We start from the raw sequence: 19,760 nt of genomic DNA, 5'->3' as shown, positions 1-19,760 counted from the left end.
AATCAAAATTTGAACATAGGTTCAATATTACTTTTCAAACATATTCCTATCTGACATGAAATATAGATATGGTGTACAGCAAAATTAGTTATTGTGCATAGATTAAGTCTCTAACTACTAAACAACTTTTTACTTAGAATTAAAATTAAATGGAGTTCACTGACAGATTACTTCTCACTGTCTTTTGAATAAAGAAGTTACTGTTTTCATAGATAGTTGTCTTTCTATTAATCGTTATCTAGCATGGGCATAATAGACAGACTGTGGATCCTGTTACACCATTATTATGCACTTTTAATAGAGAAGAGGAACCCAATATTATACAGAATTTCACTTGAATAGGAAGAGTAATTAAAACTTTCTATAATTAAATAACTTTGTGCATTTGAACTACTTTCAATGGAGGGGGGCCCTTAATCTTGACCACTGTAGCAGAGCACACTTTCAATACACTAGAGAAGCAAGTACTTAGCAAGCATGAACATATAACTCTCAACGGATGCAGTTGTGAACTTTTACTGCAGTGAAACACAAATTTGAAATATTTGTAAGATACTTTCAACAAACAATATTAATTTCAGCACACTGTATTGCCATATTAATTTTAATATGCCTTTAATAAAGGACAGTCGGTAAATACTTTAGCGTGGATGTGTGACTGAGGATAAATCACGGTAGGTACAAGAATTCAGTCAATTTTTATCTTATATTTGGGTACACTATAATCACTGTGCATTACTACAGTGCTCCATTACAGTGATTGCGCAATGAGGTGGCGATTGCATGTTGGTAGGTGGATTTGCAGGTATAACTGCAGGACTCTGTCGTTTCTTGGTGACGATGATAGATACCAATTCCAGAATAGTTCCAGCTCTTTATCCATCCATCCGAGGCATTGGTAAGCGGCAGGCAAAGCCTCTCTCGGAACCAGCACAATACACAACTTTTACACGAGCAGTTGATAGTTTGGTAGCTCGTCCCCGACTGACTCTCGGTTCCATCTTTCTATCCATGCCCACCACATTTTGCGCGCGCTACACAGTTCCGTTCCCGAGAGGAACCACACCACCTTTTACATACAAAATAACTAAGAACCCTAAGTGAAGGTCAGCAGTTTACATAACAGCAACTAAACATATTAAATAAAACAGAACACTTGCATATATTGGTAGTTTTACACAAAATTATTCACACAGAAATTACAATTATACAGGGTGTTACAAAAAGGTACGGCCAAACTTTCAGGGAACATTCCTCACACTCAAAGAAAGAAAATATGTTATGTGGACATGTGTCCGGAAACGCTTACTTTCCATGTTAGAGCTCATTTTATTACTTCTCTTCAAATCACATTAATCATGGAATGGAAACACACAGCAACAGAACGTACCAGCGTGATTTCGAACACTTTGTTACAGGAAATGTTCAAAATGTTCTCCGTTAGCGAGGATACGTGCATCCACCTTCCGTCCCATGGAATCCTAGATGCGCTGATGCAGCCCTGGAAAATGGCGTATTGTATCACAGCTGTCCACAATACGAGCACGAAGACTCTCTACATTTGGTACCGGGTTTGCGAAGACAAGAGCTTTCAAATCCCCCCATAAATGAAAGTCAAGAGGGTTGAGGTCAGGAGAGCGTGGAGGCCACGGAATTGGTCCGCCTCTACCAATCCATCGGTCACCGAATCTGTTGTTGAGAAGCGTACGAACACTTCGACTGAGATGTGCAGGAGCTCCATCGTGCATGAACCACATGTTGTGTCATACTTGTAAAGGCACATATTCTAGACGCACAGGTAGAGTATCCCGTATGAAATCATGATAACGTGCTCCATTGACCGTAGGTGAAAAGCGTGGGGCCCAATCGAGACATCACGAACAATGCCTGCCCAAACGTTCACAGAAAATCTGTGTTGATGACGTGATTGCACAATTGCGTGCGGATTCTCGTGAGCCCACACATGTCGATTGTGAAAATTTACAATTTGATCACGTTGGAATGAAGCCTCATGCGTAAAGAGAACATTTGCACTGAAATGTGGATTGACACATTGTTGGATGAACCATTCGCAGAAGTGTACCCGTGGAGGCCAATCAGCTGCTGATAGTGCCTGCACACGCTGTACACGGTACGGAAACAACTGGTTCTCCCGTTGCACTCTCCATACAGTGACGTGGTCAACGTTACCTTGTACAGCAGCAACTTCCCTGACGCTGACATTAGGGTTATCGTCAACTGCACGAAGAATTGCCTCGTCCATTGCAGGTGTCCTCGTCGTTCTAGGTCTTCCCCAGTCCCGCGTCATAGGCTGGAATGTTCCGTGCTCCCTAAGACGCCGATCAATTGCTTCGAACGTCTTCCTGTCGGGACACCTTCGTTCTGGAAATCTGTCTCGATACAAACGCACCGCGCTACGGTTATTGCCCCGTGCTAATCCGTACATCAAATGGGCATCTGCCAACTCCGCATTTGTAAACATTGCACTGACTGCAAAACCACGTTCGTGATGAATACTAACCTGTTGATGCTACGTACTGACGTGGTTGATGTTAGTACTCTAGAGCAATGAGTCACATGTCAACACAAGCACCGAAGTAAACATTACCTTCCTTCAATTGGGCCAACTGGCGGTGAATTGAGGAAGTATAGTACATACTGACGAAACTAAATGAGCTCTAACATGGAAATTAAGCGTTTCCGGACACATGTCCACATAACATCTTTTCTTTATATGTGTGTGAGGAATGTTTCCCGAAAGTTTGGCCGTACCTTTTCGTAACACCCTGTATACAATAAGTTTTGTCTCCCTCCAATTGAGACAAAGAATTTAAACGACACATATACTACATTGCATAGAATCAAACCATGATATCAAAGTTTTTACAAAGAGAGGAGTATACGATTTTGTGTTACAGATTCAATCAAACAACATTTACAGAAGCTCAACGATGTAACGTTAAATAGAACCAAAAAAAAAAAAAAAAAAAATTAGCAGAGCTTTAGAGCTATGGTGTTAGAAGCTGAGGAAGGGTGTGCATAGGGGCTGTGTGTGTGTTGCAGCTACGACGTGGTGGTGCTGGCAGACCCGGAGCGCATCCTGGACCAGTTCGAGCGGACTGGGGCGCGCGTGCTGTTCTCTGCGGAGGGCTTCTGCTGGCCCGACGAGTCCCTGGCCGTGCAGTATCCCACCATCACCCGCGGCAAGCGCTTCCTCAACTCCGGCGGTGAGTTGACACCCTCTCTCATCCTATCCTAGGGTCTGTTATCTCAGCTGCGATACAGGGGATAGGCAGAATAGTGTGAACAGTGGTAGTAGTGGGATAGTTGTGTTTGACGGTCAACAACGCGGGTCGTTTACGAGAGTGCACACTTCATAATCAGTTAAATTTCGGGCATGCAGCCGCGCAAATAAAATTTCGAATGGATTTTCTCCGCAACAGATTCGTAGAGCATTCGATGCAAAACCTAAAAAGCAGGTATGTGATAGGGAAAAAGACAGTAATTCCTTCAGATGTAGTGCGTTTTTGCCCTATGTGGGTGCTCTTTCCTCGAAGATAGGCGGTATTCTTGAGAAACACTGTGTTAAGGTGATGTTCCGGCCCCCCACGAAGATTGGAGCTTTACTCGGCTCTGTGAAGGACGATTTACAGCTTCGTAAAGCGGGTGTGTATCAGATTCCTTGCGGAAATTGTGAGAAGTCGTACATAGGTGAAACAACACGCACCGTTCATGAGAGGTGTGTGGAGCACCGAAGATACACACGCTTATTAGAGCCAGACAAGTCAGCTGTGGCCGAACATTGTCTTGATACGGGGCATTCCGTGAATTACAGTAATGTGAAGACTTTAACATACACCTCTTCTTTTTGGGAATCTGTCTTCAAGGAAGCTATAGAGATTACATTAGCTCATAATTTAATAAATGGAGATGATGGTTTTAATTTGCACAAAGCATGGAGTCCGACTCTTGGAGTAATTAAACTGCAAAGAAGTCGTCATAGTGTCACCGCCGCCGTTCATACTATTTTTTTAACTGTATAGTGTGGGCTGAAGAGATCATCCTTGATGACTTAGTCTTCTAGGATGGGATGTAAGGATAAGAGGAAAACACTTTATTTATTACACATTCAGTTAGGCTTGGGCACTCAATGGGTGCTGTCTTTGGTGATGTCTGTCTGCTGTGGAGGGTGAAATGTGCCTAGGCTGTTATGTGTGACTGCTTCCTCGTGTTATGACAGATTGCCTATGGGGGGGGGGGAGGGGGGTGAAACGTTATTGACCTCGGTACTCAAGACTTGTGCCATCTTCCAGGGTTCACCGTTCCTACCGATTCTAATTGTCGAACGTCGTCCCTAAGGGCATCGATTTTGTCAAAAACTCGTAGAGCCTTGTCGTGGACCTTCTCTTGTATAGTGGTCTCGTGGAGTGCGGTGCGGATGTCGACGTTTCTTGTCCACCATGGAGCTCCTGTGATCCATCGATAGCAAATGTTTTGCACCGCTTGGAGTTTGTTGTAGATGGAGACGCACGTAGTTCCCCACGAGGTGGAGCCATACAACATTGTGGGTTCCACCGTTGCCTTATACAAGTGGAGTTTAGTCTTAGGGTTGAGATCCTGACTCTTCAGGAACGGAGTCAATGACCTGGCCATCTTCTGGGCTGCCGTCTTCTTGTCGTCAATATGCTGCGTAAAGAGTAATTTTTTGTCAAGGTAGACACCGAGGTACTTCACTCCCGGCGACCATGGGATAAATTGGTCAGCTATTTGGAGTCTGTCGTTCAGAATTGGTTTCCTCCGTGTGAACAGAACGGCTGCCGTCTTCGTCGGGTTGATCGTTATCTTATTTTGCAGCGCCCAGCGTTCCATTACAGCAAGTTGCCGTTACATCCTAGCGATTAGCTGGTCCAGGTATCGTCCAGTTGTCAGAAAGGCCGTATCGTCCGCACCCGATCATACATAGATAAGCGAATCCAATGTCTGTACTCCTTTTCCACAGGTGGCGCATGTGTAAGCGTATGTCTCTGCCGCCGACCAGCATCTGTGAGCCGCATGTGCAGTACCGCCGCGGTGGAGCATGTAAGGCCGCGCTTGGCGTCAGGTCGTCAGTCTTGTGGCTCACTCTCAGGATGGCACGACGATACGCGGCCCCAATATCAGTGGAGGAAATTTTATTTGCGCGGCTGCATGCCCCAAATTTAATGGATTATCAAATTCTAAAGGTGACAGGGGCAAAATACAGGGAGCGAAAGGCTATTTACAGTTTCTACAGAAACCAGATGGCGGTTATAAGAGTCGAGGGGCATGAAAGGGAAGCAGTGGTTGGGGAGGGAGTGAGACAGGGTTGTAGCCTCTCCCCGATGTTATTCAATCTCTATATTGAGCAAGCAATAAAGATTAAAATCCATGGAGAAGAAATAAAAACTTTGAGGTTCGCCGATGACATTGTAATTCTGTCAGAGACAGCAAAGGACTTGGAAGAGCAGTTGAACGGAATGGACAGTGTCTTGAAAGGAGGATATAAGATGAACATCAACAAAAGCAAAACGAGGATAATGGAATGTAGTCGAATTAAGTCGGGTGATGCTGAGGGAATTAAATTAGGAAATGAGACACTTAAAGTAGTAAAGGAGTTTTGCTATTTGGGGAGCAAAATAACTGATGATAGTCGAAGTAGAGAGGATATAAAATGCAGACTGGCAATGGCAAGAAAAGCGTTTCTGAAGAAGAGAAATTTGTTAACATCGAGTATAGATTTAAGGGTCAGGAAGACGTTTCTGAAAGTATTTGTATGGAGTGTAGCCATGTAAGGAAGTGAAACGTGGACTATAAATAGTTTAGACAAGACGAGAATAGAAGCTTTCGAAATGTGGTGCTACAGAAGAATGCTGAAGATTAGATGGGTAGATGACATAACTAATGAGGAGGTATTGAATAGGATTGGGGAGAAGAGGAGTTTGTGGCACAGCTTGACAAGAAGAAGGGACCGGTTGGTAGGGCATGTTCTGAGGCATCAAGGGATTACAAATTTAGCATTGGAGGGCAGCGTGGATGGTAAAAATCGTAGAGGGAGATCAAGAGATGAATACACTAAGCAGATTCAGAAGAATGTAGGTTGCAGTAGGTACTGGGAGATGAAGAAGTTTGCACAGGATAGAGTAGCATGGAGAGCTGCATCAAACCAGCCTCAGGACTGAAGACCACAACAACAACAACAACAACAACAACAACAACAACAACAACAGCAATTCATTATGCCGCTAGAAGTTGAAAATGCTCCACACTTCGTATTTGCATTCAGAGGCCGAGGCCGACGGCCAATGACAGATCTAACAGAGTTCAAAAGAGGGCAGATTGTAGGGGCCTGATTACCTGGAGCATCAGTAACCAAGACCGACAGCTTACTGAATGTTTCAGGAGCAACTGTTTCAAGAGTCATGGCAGCCTACACAAAACATGGGAAGACGTCATCGTGTAAACGTAATAGTGGGCGCGAATCAAAACTAAATGACAAAGATCCTCGTGCGGTGATACGAATTGTGTCAGAACAACACAAAACTATGGCGGCTAAAGTGACTACAGAGCTCAATAGCCATCTTCGAGACCCTATATCTATAGACAATGTTTGCTGAGAACTCCATAAAGCGAATATTCGTGGACGAGCTGCTATACTGAAACCATTAGTGACGACAATCAATGCAAAGAAGCGTAAAACACGGTGTCGGGAGCATAAATTCTGGACGGCTGATCAGTGGAAACATGTCATAAGGTCCGACGAGTCCACGTTTTCGTTATTTACATCATCTGGCCGGGTTTACGTCTGGAAAACGCCAAAAGAAGCTTACAATCCTGATTGCTTGATTCCGAGGGTTAAGCATGTAGGTGGAAGTGTGATGGTGTGGGCAGCCATATGATGATATTCTGCTGGTCCCATCATTAAAGGCCGCGTTATTTCCGACCTACATAGGGTGGAACAATCACCAGGATAAAATAAGGGAAATCACAGCTCGTACGGAAAGATATAGGTGTTCATTCTTTCCGCGCGATACACGAGATTGGAATAATGGAGAATTGTGAAGGTGGTTCGATGAACCCTCTGCCAGGCACTTAAATGTGATTTGCAGAGTATCCGTGTAGAAGTAGAAGTAGAAGTACAGCCAACGATTATGTGAACTTTTCAGGTGATAAGGTGCACCCCATGATTCAGATATTGTCCCCCAACAATGATGCCGTATTTCAGGACGATAATGCACCCATTCACACAGCCAGGACAGTACAATCGTGGCACGAGGAGCATGCAACTGAACTTCGGCGTCTTCCCTGGCCAGTACAGTCCTCGGACATTATCGAATCCTTGTGGGCGGTATTGGAGTGCAGACTCCGGAGCACATTTGCGCCTCTCGTCAGTACAAGAGTTAGAGGAGGTTCAGATCGAAGAGCGGCTTAACATTCCACTGGAGACTATACAATCTAAATACCAGTGTTCCAAGAGAAATCGCAGCTGTATTACGACGAAATGGTGGTCCAACCCCTTATTGATAAACCATTCCGAAGTAAGTACAGGTGTTCACAGTATTTTGCCTGTTCTCTGTATGAACACTAAATGAAACCATTAGTTACCCTGCAGGAGTGCAGTTACTAGAACGTGTGCAGATAGCCAAGCGCGTTAACATGCCGCTTTTGCGATTCGGGAGGCGAACCTCGCCCCGGATCGAATCCGCCTCGCGGGTTAATGTCAAGAGCCAGTGAGCTGGCCAGCCCGGTTGTGATTTTTAGGTGGTTTTCCACATCCCACAATATAAATCCTGGGCTGGTTCCCACTTCCAGCCTCGGACACTAAGAAGGGGAGGCACTACATTGGGATCACGGATTTATTTCAAACTTTGTACACCTTTAGTGGGACACTAAAGCAACGAAATGTGCAGGTAGTAAGGTACACAACTCTGACAATTCCGAGAAAATCGGAAGAGAAGTTTGACGCGTCTATTATGTGCCTTGTGTGTCTGTGAGTAAGTGCATGACATTAGAGTTCGTGGTGGTCTGGTGGTTAGCGTTTGAGCTTTGATGGACGAACGCGTAGGAGGAGATGGTTCGGCTCCTGCTCAAACTTAATTTTTAATCTATGCTATCGCAAAAATGTGGAATTTTTCAGAGTGTCAGCTATGAACATTTCCTGCAAATGCAAGAAAACTGCATTCATTCAAAGTAGTAGATGCCGTTTCAATGTATGTTTTCCATGTCTGTATGACAGACACCATCCTGCAACGTGTGATGTTGGATTGCACGTTACTGCTGTGGCCTGGTGCATTGTGACTTGTATGTATGTTGTATGTTAACCGGGGACCTAGAAACGACGGTGAGGCTCCGTCCCCGCCGTAGCCGCAGTGGTCCACAACCCCATGACGACTACCGCAGTCCACTTCACCCCTCCGCCGCCTCACACCGAACACAGGGTTATTGTGTGGTTCGGCCCCCGGTGGACCCCCCAGGGAACGTCTCACACCAGACGAGTGTAACCCCTACGTTTGCGTGATAGAGTAATGGTGGTGTACGTGTACGTAAAGACATTGTTTGCGCAGCAATCGCCGACATAGTGGCAATCGCCGACTTAGTGTAGCTGAGGCGGAGTAAGGGGAACCAGCCCGCATTCGCCGAGGCAGATGGAAAACCGCCTAAAAACCATCCACAGACTCGCCGGCTCACCGGACCTCGACACAAGTCCGCCGGGCGGATTCGTGCCGGGGACCAGGCGCTCCTTCCCCCTCCGGAAAACCATGCGTTAGAGCGCTCGGCTAACCGGGCGAGCCACATTGTGACTTACTATAATACTGAATAACGTCATTCGCATAATTATTCGTCGACGTTTGACTTGGGCTTACCAAGTGTGTCACTCGTCATGAAAATTTGATTAAGGATAGTAAATAGCCAAATAACAAGTGAAATTCAGTACATCCTCATGAAAATGCGCGTGGTTTTGTTTTTTCATTAGACAAAGTGGCCCATTGATCGTGACTGGGCCACTAATCTCACGAAATAAGCGTGAAACGAAAAAACTACAAAGAATTACAATTTTAGACGAGCAGCTGGTAACAGGTAGGTTTTTTAAATTAAAAAACAGAATGTAGGTACGTTTGAACATTTTATTTCGGTTGTTCCAATGTGATACGTGTACCTTTGTGAAGTTATCATACTGTTACAGCGTGATTACCTGAAAATACCACATTAATGCAATAAATGCTCAAAGTGATGTCCGTCAACCTCAATGCATTTGGCAATACGTGTAACGACATTCCTCTCAACAGCGAGTAGTTCGCCTTCCGTAATGTTCGCACATGCATTGACAATGCGCTGACGCATGTTGTCAGGCATTGTCGGTGGATCACGATAGCAAATATCATTCAACTTTCCCCACAGAAAGAAATCCGGGGACGTCAGATCCGGTGAACGTGCGGGCCACGGTATGGTGCTTCGACGACCAATCTACCTGTCATGAAATGTGCTATTCAATACCGCTTCAACCACCACGATCTATGTGCCGGACATCCATCATGTTGGAAGTACATCGCCATTCTGTCATGCAGTGAAACATCTTGTAGTAACATCGATAGAACATTACGTAGGAAATCAGCATACATTGCACCATTTAGATTGCCATCGATAAAATGGTGGCCAATTATCCTTCCTCCCATAATGCCGCACCATACTTTAACCCGCCAAGGTCGCTGATGTTCCGCTTGTCGCAGCCATCGTGGAGTTTCCGGTGTCCAATAGTGCATATTATGCCGGCTTAGTTTACCGTTGTTGGTGAATGACGCTTCGTCGCTAAATAGAACGCGTGCAAAAAATCGGTCATATTCCCGTAATTTCTCTTGTGCCCAGTGGCAGAACTGTACACGACGTTCAAAGTCGTCGCCATGCAATTCCTGGTGCATAGAAATATGGCACGGGTGCAATCGATGTTGATGTAGCATTCTAAACACAGACGTTTTTGAGATTCCCGATTCTCGCGCAATTTGTCTGCTACTGATGTGCGGATTAGCCGCGACAGCAGCTAAAACACCTACTTGGGCATCATCATTTATTGCAGATCGTGGTTGACGTTCCACATGTGGCTGAACAGTTCCTGTTTCCTTAAATAACGTAACTATCCGGCGAACGGTCGGGACACTTGGATGATGTCCAAGATACCGAGCAGCATACATAGCACACGCCGGTGGGCATTTTGATCACAATAGCCATACATCAAGACGATATCGACCTTTTCCGCAATTTGTAAACGGTCGAATTTAACACGGGCAATGCATCACGAAGCAAATACCGTCCGCAGTGGCGGAATGTTACTTTATACCACGTACTAATACGTTTGTGACTATCACAGTGCCATCTATCACAAACCGGAAAAAGTGGTCCAACTAAAACATTCATATTTCTTTACGTACTACGCGAATATTTAATAAAAAATGGAGGTTCCTATTTAAAAAACGCAGTTGATATCCGTCTGACCTGTGGCAGCGCCATCTAGCGGGCCAATCATAGCGCCATCTGGTTTCCCCCTTCAAGCTAGATGAGTTTCGTTCTTTGTAGTTTTTTCGTTTGATGCTTATTTCGTGAGATATTTGACCCGGTCACTATCAATGGACCACCCTGTATAGCCTCTCAAACGTGATATAAATTAAATAATGTGACAAGTGATGAAAAAATATAAATAAAAAAGTAAAAATTAGCGGACCCGAATCGTCGTCTCGACCACGACCCTCTTTGCAAGGCGTTAACAGTAGCCACATTTTTTTCCGTTGCCTTTGGTCGGAGCGTACGTCACATGACGCCATTCAAGTCGATCGTTTATTTCTTTAATCCAGAGAGCAATCAACCTTCTGATCGGTCACACTAAGCTACCGTACCGGCTGCAACTTTACCACAATGACGTCTTACAGCCAGCTTCTTTTCGCAGGTATAGGGTGCGGCGCGGGAACTTCTTTATTTAAAAAAAATGATAAATCAGAAAGTATTAGAGACATCAATTTCATTCTTTTTTCTTTACAAAGAATAATGTCTAAAGTTTTGTCCCATCAAGTTTTGAAAATGATACCTTGAAGGTGGCCTCCGTTCTGCTCAATTCAGAGAGTTGAAATTGGAAGTTTCAGTCCACTTTTTCCAACATGTCACTGTCGATGTTGGCAGTAGGAACACGAATATTGTTCCTTAGCTCAACGATGGTCTGCGGACGATTGGTATACACCAAGGATTTGAGATACGAGGTGTTTTTTTTTAAGTAAGTACCGTTTTGAAATTTAAAAAAGACGTGCTAAGATATTCCAATAATTTTATTTTTACATAAAAGCCTGTACCTTAATCCACGCACTGACGCCATTACAGTCCGATTCTTCCTTGTTTACGTTGTGTACTGAGTGTTTTAAGATGCCTCCGATAATCGTGAGTCCCGCCGACTGTGAAGTACGGGCTGTTATAAGATTTCTCAGTGCTAAAGGCCTAAAAGGGATCGATATTCATCTTGAGATCTGTGCAGTTTACGGAGAAAACATTATGAGTGATGGAATGGTAAGAAAATGGGAGAGAGCTTTTGAAGATGGCCTCACAAATGTGCACGACGAACAACGGAGTGGGCGTCCTTCGATGGAAGTGGACAATAATGTGAGAGAAAACAGACGTTTTACGATTTCCTCCTTGCGCGATGACTTTCCTAATGTTTCTCGTAGTGGTTTGTATGGCATTGTGACCGAGCAATGGAATTACCGAAAATTGTGCGCACGTTGGGTACCGAAAATGTTGACGGATGTGCACAAAACCCAACGTTTAGACAGTGCATTGGCTTTCCTTGGAGGTACCACAACGACGGTGATGATTTCTTAAGCCAAATTGTTACAAGCGATGAAACATGGGTGGCCTGCGTCACACCAGAATCAAAGCAACAGTCCAAGGAAGTTGAGCAAGGGCATCGTTTTGCTGCAAGACAATGCACGTCCGCATGTGGCGAATCACACCAAAGATCTCATCACACCTTTTCGATGGGAAACTCTAGATCATCCTCCGTACAGCCCCGATCTTGCGCCCAGTGACTACCATCTGTTCCTGCACTTGAAGAAACCCCTGGGCGGTCATCTTCAAGACGATGACGAAGTCAAAACAGTGGTGATGCAGTGGTTAACAAGTCAGGCGGCAGACTTCTATGAGGAGGGTATTCAAAAACTGGTACAACTTTATGACAAGTGCCTCAGTATTGACGGAAATTATGTAGAACAGTAGATTAAGATACAGGCTTTCATGTAAAAATAAAATTATTGAAATATCTTAGCACGTCTCTTAGTAATATCAAAACGGTACTTACTTAAAAAACACGCCTTGTATCAAGCTTTACGTATTATGCTCAAATACTTACAGAACAAATGTTAAGACAAAACTCCATTTCTATCACTGATTTTGCACCTATCAACTTCAGAGAGATCTTGTCCTTTTTTCTTTCTTGAAGTGTGATATATTTGGCTGTTACGTCTTCTTGTTCAGTGTGATCACTCTCAGTATTTACGAGGGTCATTCAATAATTAGAGAGACAAATTGGTCTGTGAAAAAACTGTTAGTAGGGTAAGTTTGGTACTTTTATGGCTTTAAGTTGGCATCACAGGGATGAGCCCTGATCAGCTGATGTATCAACATTGTTTTGTTTGTAATCTCAAAAATACATTTCAAGAGTGAGTCCGCTTGAAATGTCCACATTATTTGAACCAACATTCTGTTATCCGCTTTTTACTTGCTGAAGGCGAGAAACCGGTGAATATATACTGTATAATGTGTTAAGTTTATGATGAAGGTTGTACGAATTGTGTAAATTTTTACAAGTGGGTAGAGCAGTTCAAAAATGGTCGCGACTCAGTGACTGACGAACACCGATCTGGCCGACCAGTTGCAGTTTCAACTCCCTCACTTGAAAGTCGAATTGATGACATTATTCGTGCTGACCCACCATGTGACTGTGGAAATGATAGTTGATAACGTTCAAGTTAGTACTGGTACAGTTCACAACATTATCTGTAAAAAACTGAAGTACTGCAAAAAATGTGCAAGATGGGTCCCAAAGGAGTTGACGTGGCTACACAAGGAAACAGGGTTGAGAGTGTGCACAGAGCTAAATGAATGTTATGGAAGAGAAGAGGAGCACTTCTTCAACAAAGTTTTAACTTGTGATGAAACTTGGGTTCACTAATGTGAGCCAGAATGAAAAAGACAAAGCACGGACTGGAAGCACACCAACTCACCCATCAAGAAAAAATTCAAAACCCAGGCTTCAGCAGGAAAAATCATGTTGACCTTCATACAGCTGTATCCAACATTGAGAAACAGAAACATCACATGCAAAACTATAATTTGTATTTTCAGTACAAATCTGATGGATATTAACGTGAGTAGATCACAAGTGTCACTTTTGTTGACCTTAGTGCCGCATATGACACCATCAATCGATGTCGGTCAGTGAGGCCTGGCACAAAGTCAGGGTTCCAAAACATCCCAAAGGTGTCCTATGGGATTCAGGTCAGGACTCTGTGCAGGCCAGTCCATTACAGGGATGTTATTGTCGTGTTACCACACCACCACAGGCCGTGCATTATGAACAGGTGCTCGGTTGTGTTGAAACATGCAATCGCCATCCCCGAATTACTCTTCAACAGTGGGAAGTAAGAAGGTGCTTAAAACATCAATGTAGGCCTTTGCTGTGATGGTGCCACGCAAAACAACAAGGGGTGCAAGCCGCTTCCATGAAAAACACGACCACACCATAACACCACCGCCTCTGAAGTTTACTGTTGGCACTACACACGCTGGCAGATGACGTTCACCAGGCATTCGCCATGCCCACACCATGCCATCGGATCGCCACATTGTGTACCGTGATTCGTCACTCAGCACAACATTTTTCCACTGTTCAATCATCCAATGTTTACGCTCCTCACACCAAACGAGGCATCGTTTGGCATTTACTGGCGTGTTGTGTGGCTTATGAGCAGCTGCTCGTCGGTGAAATCCAAGTTTTCTCAACTCCCACCTAACTGTCATAGTAGCTCCAGTGGATCCTGATGCAGTTTGGAATTCCTGAATGATGGTCTGGATTCATTTCTGTCGATTTCACATTACGACCCTCTTCAACTGTCAGTGGTGTCTGTCAGTCAACAGACGAGGTCGGCCTGTACGCTTTTGTGCTGTATGTGTCCCTTCACGTTTCCACTTCACTATCATATCGGAAACAGTGGACCTATAGATGTTTAGGAGTGTAGAAATCTTGCGTACAGACATATCACACAAGTGACACCCAATTGCAGGACAACATTTGAAATCCGTGAGTTCCGCGGAGTGCCCCATTCTGCTCTCTCACGATGTCCAATGGCAACTGAGGTCGATGATATGTAGTACCTGGCAGCAGGCGACAGCTCAATGCACCTAATATGAAAAATGTGTGTTATTGAGGATGTCCATATATTTTTTATCACAGAGTGAACCCAGCTCGTGTTATTTGTCCACGAGACTCAGAGGGCCATAGACACGGGTTCCCAGGTAGATGCCATGTTTCTTGACTATTGCAAGGTGTTTGATACAGTTCCTCACAGTTGTTTAATGAACAAAGTAAGAGCATATGGACTATTAGACCAATTGTGTGATTGGATTGAAGTGATAGCAGAATGCAGCATGTCGTTCTCAATGGAGAGAAGTCTTCCAAAGTAAGAGTGATTTCAGGTGTGCCACAGGGGAGCGTCGTAGAATCGTTGCTATTCACAATATACGTAAATGACCTTGTGGATAACATCGGAAGTTTACTGAGGCTTTTTGCGGATGATGCTGTAGTATATCGAGAGGTTGTAACAATGGAAAATTGTACTGAAATGCAGGAGGATCTGCAACGAATCGACGCATGGGTGCAGGGAATGGCAATTGAATCTCAATGTATACAAGTGTAATGTGCTGTGAATACATAGGAAGAAAGATCCTTTATCTGCAATGTGGCAGGTCAGCAACTGGAAGCAGTTAATTCCATAAATTATCTGGGAGTACGCATTAGGAGTGATTTAAAATGGAATGATCATATAAAATTGATCGTTGGTAAAGCAGATGCCAGATTTAGATTTCTTGGAAGAACCCTAAGGAAATGCAATTCGAAAACAAAGGAAGTAGGTTGCAGTACGCTTGTTCGCCCACTGCTTGAATACTGCTCAGCAGTGTGGGACCCGTACCAGATAGGGTTGATAGAAGAGATAGAGAAGATCCAACGGAGAGCAGCGCGCTTCGTTACAGGATCATTTAGTAATTGCGAAAGTGTTACAGAGATTATAGATAAACTCCAGTGGAAGACTCTGCAGGAGAGACGCTCAGTAGCTCAGTACGGGCTTTTGTTGAAGTTTCGAGAACATACCTTCACCGAGGAGTCAAGCAGTATATTGCTCCCTCCTACGTATATCTCACAAGGAGACCACGAGGATAAAATGAGAGAGATTAGAGCCCACACAGAGACATACCGACAATCTTTCTTTCCACGAACAATGTGAGACTGTAATAGAAGGGAGGTACCCTCCACCACACGCCGTCAGGTGGCTTGCGGAGTATGGATGTAGATGGAGTGTAGGTGTACTATAAGAACATTTTCATTACAAACCAGCCTTTTCTAAACGGTGGGTTGTTCCATTGTGAGGGTGTGTTTTGTGTGCAGGTAGGACTTGGACGCCGTAGAAGAGTAATACTTGCTATTGTGTTGGCAGGTTTCATCGGATATGCACCAGAGCTGTACGCTGTGGTGACACACGCTGCCATCGCCGATACGGACGACGACCAACTGTTCTACACGCGGGCCTACCTGGACGAGAAGCTGCGCACAAAGCTCAAGATAAAGTTGGACCACAAGTCAGACATCTTCCAGAACCTCAACGGTGCTGCAGGTACGATTTTTGTATGCTACAGTCTGAATCGACTTTCTGCACGAGTAGCTGCAATTTGACACCTGGTACCTCTTTGCCAGCATAGGGTTGTGAGTATTAGGAAATATGGGCCAGTTCATGAATGTAATGCCATTATTGTTCCAGAGATCCCCATGTAAGCAGCCGTAGCACTTTATACAGCCACAGCATATAGGTGGTACGGTGTCAAGGTACCGAAATCATGCTGACTGTTCACATGTTGCTGTTACAGCATATCTGTATAGTTTTGTTTCTCATTACCTTACTTTGATTTACGCTGAATGGCTAAATGTGGGAAGACACTGCATGTGCTTTTAATAGCAAGGCTGACCACGAGGCCTCAACATTCGAAAGAAATGTTAAGTGGTGGACACTTACAGGGTGGCCTGGAATCGTGGAGAGATATTGAGCAAGGATCTTGCAGATCTGTCCACAATTGTTGTTGTATAGTTGGTGGTGGGTTCATGAAACGTACATGGCTATTGAAAGCATCCCATAAATCCTGGATTGCATTACTGCCTGCAGAAGTTTTTCCAAAACATGGGAGGGATGGGGGGAAAGACCCTAAAATTACCATAATATATAAATGAATTGTGACATTTATAACACCGGTTCCCATCAGATCGTTGAAGTTAACTGCTGTCGGGCTGGGCTAGTACTTGGATGGTGATCGACCGGTCTGTCGAGCGCTGTAGGCAAACGGGGTGCCCTCAGCCCTTGTGAGGCAAACTGAGGAGCTACTTGGTTGAGAAGTAGCGGCTCCGGTCTCGTAAACTGACGTACGGCCGGGAGAGCGGTGTGCTGACCACATGCTCTTCCATAGTCGCATCCAGTGATGTATATGGGCTGAGGATGATGTGGTGGCTGGTCGGTACCGTTGGGCCTTCCAAGGCCTTTTTGGATGGAGTTTAGTTTCTATATATGAATTGGTAAGTTTTGAGAGATGTCAAGGTGGGGCTGCGAGCAAGAGAGGGCAGTTAATTGCCTCTCATCTACCTCCACACCATGGAATCTGGAGTACAAAGTTTTCATTCATTTCCACATCTATGTGTTAGAAATATTAAGTATATAACCATCAAGTCTGAGGGATATAGTAAGTTCGTTGTACCACCGATAAAATTTAGTTTACGTATTGCCATGAATCAAGTTTTGCTATCTTCTTGCACAGAGCCAGTACACAGCATCATGTTGCAGAAATAAAAATGTAACTTCCCTGTATCCCACCCGAAGATGAGCCTGAAGAAGCTCAAAATCTATTTTATGAAAATAACCATATATTTCAAAAAGTGACTGGTCACTGTTTTATATATGTACTTATATTTGTATTCACTGCTGACATAGTCTGTGAGACATGAGACACGAGATGAATAGTTGGTTTTGCTGGTGCGTGCGGCCAGATGGCTCTGTAGCTGAATGCGGCATACTGCACTTCATCTACTACAACTGTGAAAAAGTAATTAAATGAATAAATAAATAAAATAAAAAATAAAGCATGCAGGTCGTATCTGTAAGCCTGAATTTACTTACGATAACTAGTTTTAATACGTGAACTCAAAAAATTGAGAAGAGCTACTATGTATTTAGTGTAGTGAAATATCTTCAAGTTGTGTGATATATAAAACAATTAGAATATATCAGTTTTTTAGTCCCCCTTGCCCATTTTTTAAATCAGTACATGACCAGTTTTGATCTCCATGGATCATCTTCAGACCTATGTTGTTGTGTCAGGAACCTGTTGAATCTGTATCAGAACCACACATTAAATTACTATTTTTTTTACTTCATAATAGAAATGCAAACTGTATTTGCAATATTGTCGAGTATTTACTGCTATTCTTTTCATTGTTAAACATTTGCTTTATTCACTAGTTCCATAAAAAGTGACAGAATAATTTGTAAAAGTAAAATGTAAATTGACTCATCAAGTGGCAGCAGGAGAACACACATGTATGAAGGTTAAGAAAGTTTGCTACACTTCAGAACCAGTGGTTCCTTCTTCTGGCAAAAGGATTTAAGCGGAAGGAAGAGGGACGAAGGAAAAGGACTGGTGAGATTTAGGAAATAGGGAGAGTTTGGAAAAGTCGCCAGAACCCCCCATCAGGGGAGACTTACCTGACAGAATGGGAAGGAAAAACTTATTGCTGGGGACTGCACCAGACGAGATTTGAAAACGTAAGAGCTTTGAGGTGGAAGATAGGGTAGTAGGCAAGAGAGAGATTACAGACAATACGTCATGCAAGAGCTAATCACAACTGAAAACTAAGTGTGTTTTATGTTGTAGAGATAGATGCCAGAGGAAAATGGACAGGTTAGAAAATAAAATAAAGGATATAGAAAACCAAAATGGAGTGAAGAAAGGAATAGTTACTGAGAAGAAATAGTGAGACCGAAGGGATTGATGTAAATTAGGGCTAAGTGGGTAATGAAATTAAATGATCCTATGGCATTGTTGGCCGGGAGGCCCCATGTGGGGGAAGTTTGACCGCCGTATTGCAAGTCCTTTTTAGTTGACGCCACTTCGGCGACTTGCGAGTCAATGATGATGAAATGATGATGATGATGAAAGACACACAACACCCAGTCTTCATGAGGTAGAGAAAATCCCAGACCCCACCGGGAATCGAACCCGGGACCCCGTGCACAAGAAGTGAGAACGCTACCGCAAGACCACGAGCTGCGGATAAGTGGGTAACGAGAACTGAGGACACATTTTAAAAATTTGTGACAATATTAACTGTTATAATCAGAAGAAAGTACCATACTCATATTATTTGTGTGTAGTATACTCCCCTCTTAAATTACAGTGTGTGCTGCAGTTAAGTAATGGAAAAACTACTCACATCACTGTCATAATCTGATTGCGTATAATTTTCTTCTGCTGTGCTCAAGCTATCACTGGGATTGATCCAAGTTTCACCTAACAACACAGAACTTTCAAATGTCACACATAGGTCCTGTGCAGAAATCTGCATTCCCGTGCACCCACATATGTCCTTTCCGTTAATAATCTACATCCATTAATAATTAAATAGCTGGTGCCTTTGTCTTTGACCACTGTACGCAGTGAAAATTTCCTGCGTTTTAAAAGACCACCATTCACAAGCTACATGAGCAGTTGCGACAGTGTGGCATCTCTCTCTCTCTCTCTCTCTCTCTCTCTCTCTCTCTCTCTCTCTCTGTGTCATCAGTCTGGTTTGCTGTGGCCCACAACGAATTCCTCTGCTGTGCCAACCTCTTCATCTCAGAGGTCATCGATTATTTGCTGGGTGTATTCCAATCTCTGTCTTCCTCTCTAGTTTTTGCCCTCTACAGCTCCCTCTAAGACCATGGAAGTCATTCCGTGGTGTAACAAATGTCCTATCATCCTGTCTCTTCTCCTTATCACTGTTTTCCACATATTCCTTTCCTCTCCGATCTGTGCAAAACCTCCTCATTTCTTACCTTATCGGTCTGCCTAATTTTTAGCATTCGTCTGTAGCACCACATCTCAAATGCTTTGATTCCCTTCTCTTCTGGTTTTCCCACAGTCCATGCTTCACTGACATACAATGCTGTGCTCCAAACATACATTCTCAGAAATTTCTTCCTCAAATTAGGGCCTTTGTTTGATACTAGTAGACTTCTGTTGGCCAGGAATGCACTTTTTGCCAGTGCTAGTCTGCTTTTGATGTCCTCCTTGCTCCATCCGTCATTGGTTATACTGCTGGCTAGGTAGCAGAATTCCTTAACTTCATCTGCGCCGTGACCATCAATCCCAATGTTAAGATTCTCACTGTTCTCATTTCTGCTACTTCTCATTACTTTCTT

General features: G+C 43.8%; 1 protein-coding gene across 1 annotated transcript in view; it reads left to right on the top strand.

Moving 5' to 3' along the window:
• Nucleotides 1-19,760, top strand: part of LOC124720509 (procollagen-lysine,2-oxoglutarate 5-dioxygenase) — a 438,909-nt gene that overhangs the window by 132,962 nt on the left and 286,187 nt on the right. The window contains exons 4-5 of the mRNA XM_047245868.1: nt 3,064-3,227; nt 15,759-15,935. Of these exons, the coding sequence (XP_047101824.1) occupies nt 3,064-3,227; nt 15,759-15,935 (341 nt within the window). The remainder of the gene's footprint in view (nt 1-3,063; nt 3,228-15,758; nt 15,936-19,760) is intronic.

This window comes from Schistocerca piceifrons, chromosome 11 (genome assembly GCF_021461385.2).
Source record: "Schistocerca piceifrons isolate TAMUIC-IGC-003096 chromosome 11, iqSchPice1.1, whole genome shotgun sequence".
NCBI lineage: Eukaryota > Metazoa > Arthropoda > Insecta > Orthoptera > Acrididae > Schistocerca > Schistocerca piceifrons.
Note: the sequence above shows the minus strand (reverse complement) of the source record. Positions and strands in the feature narration are given on the sequence as shown.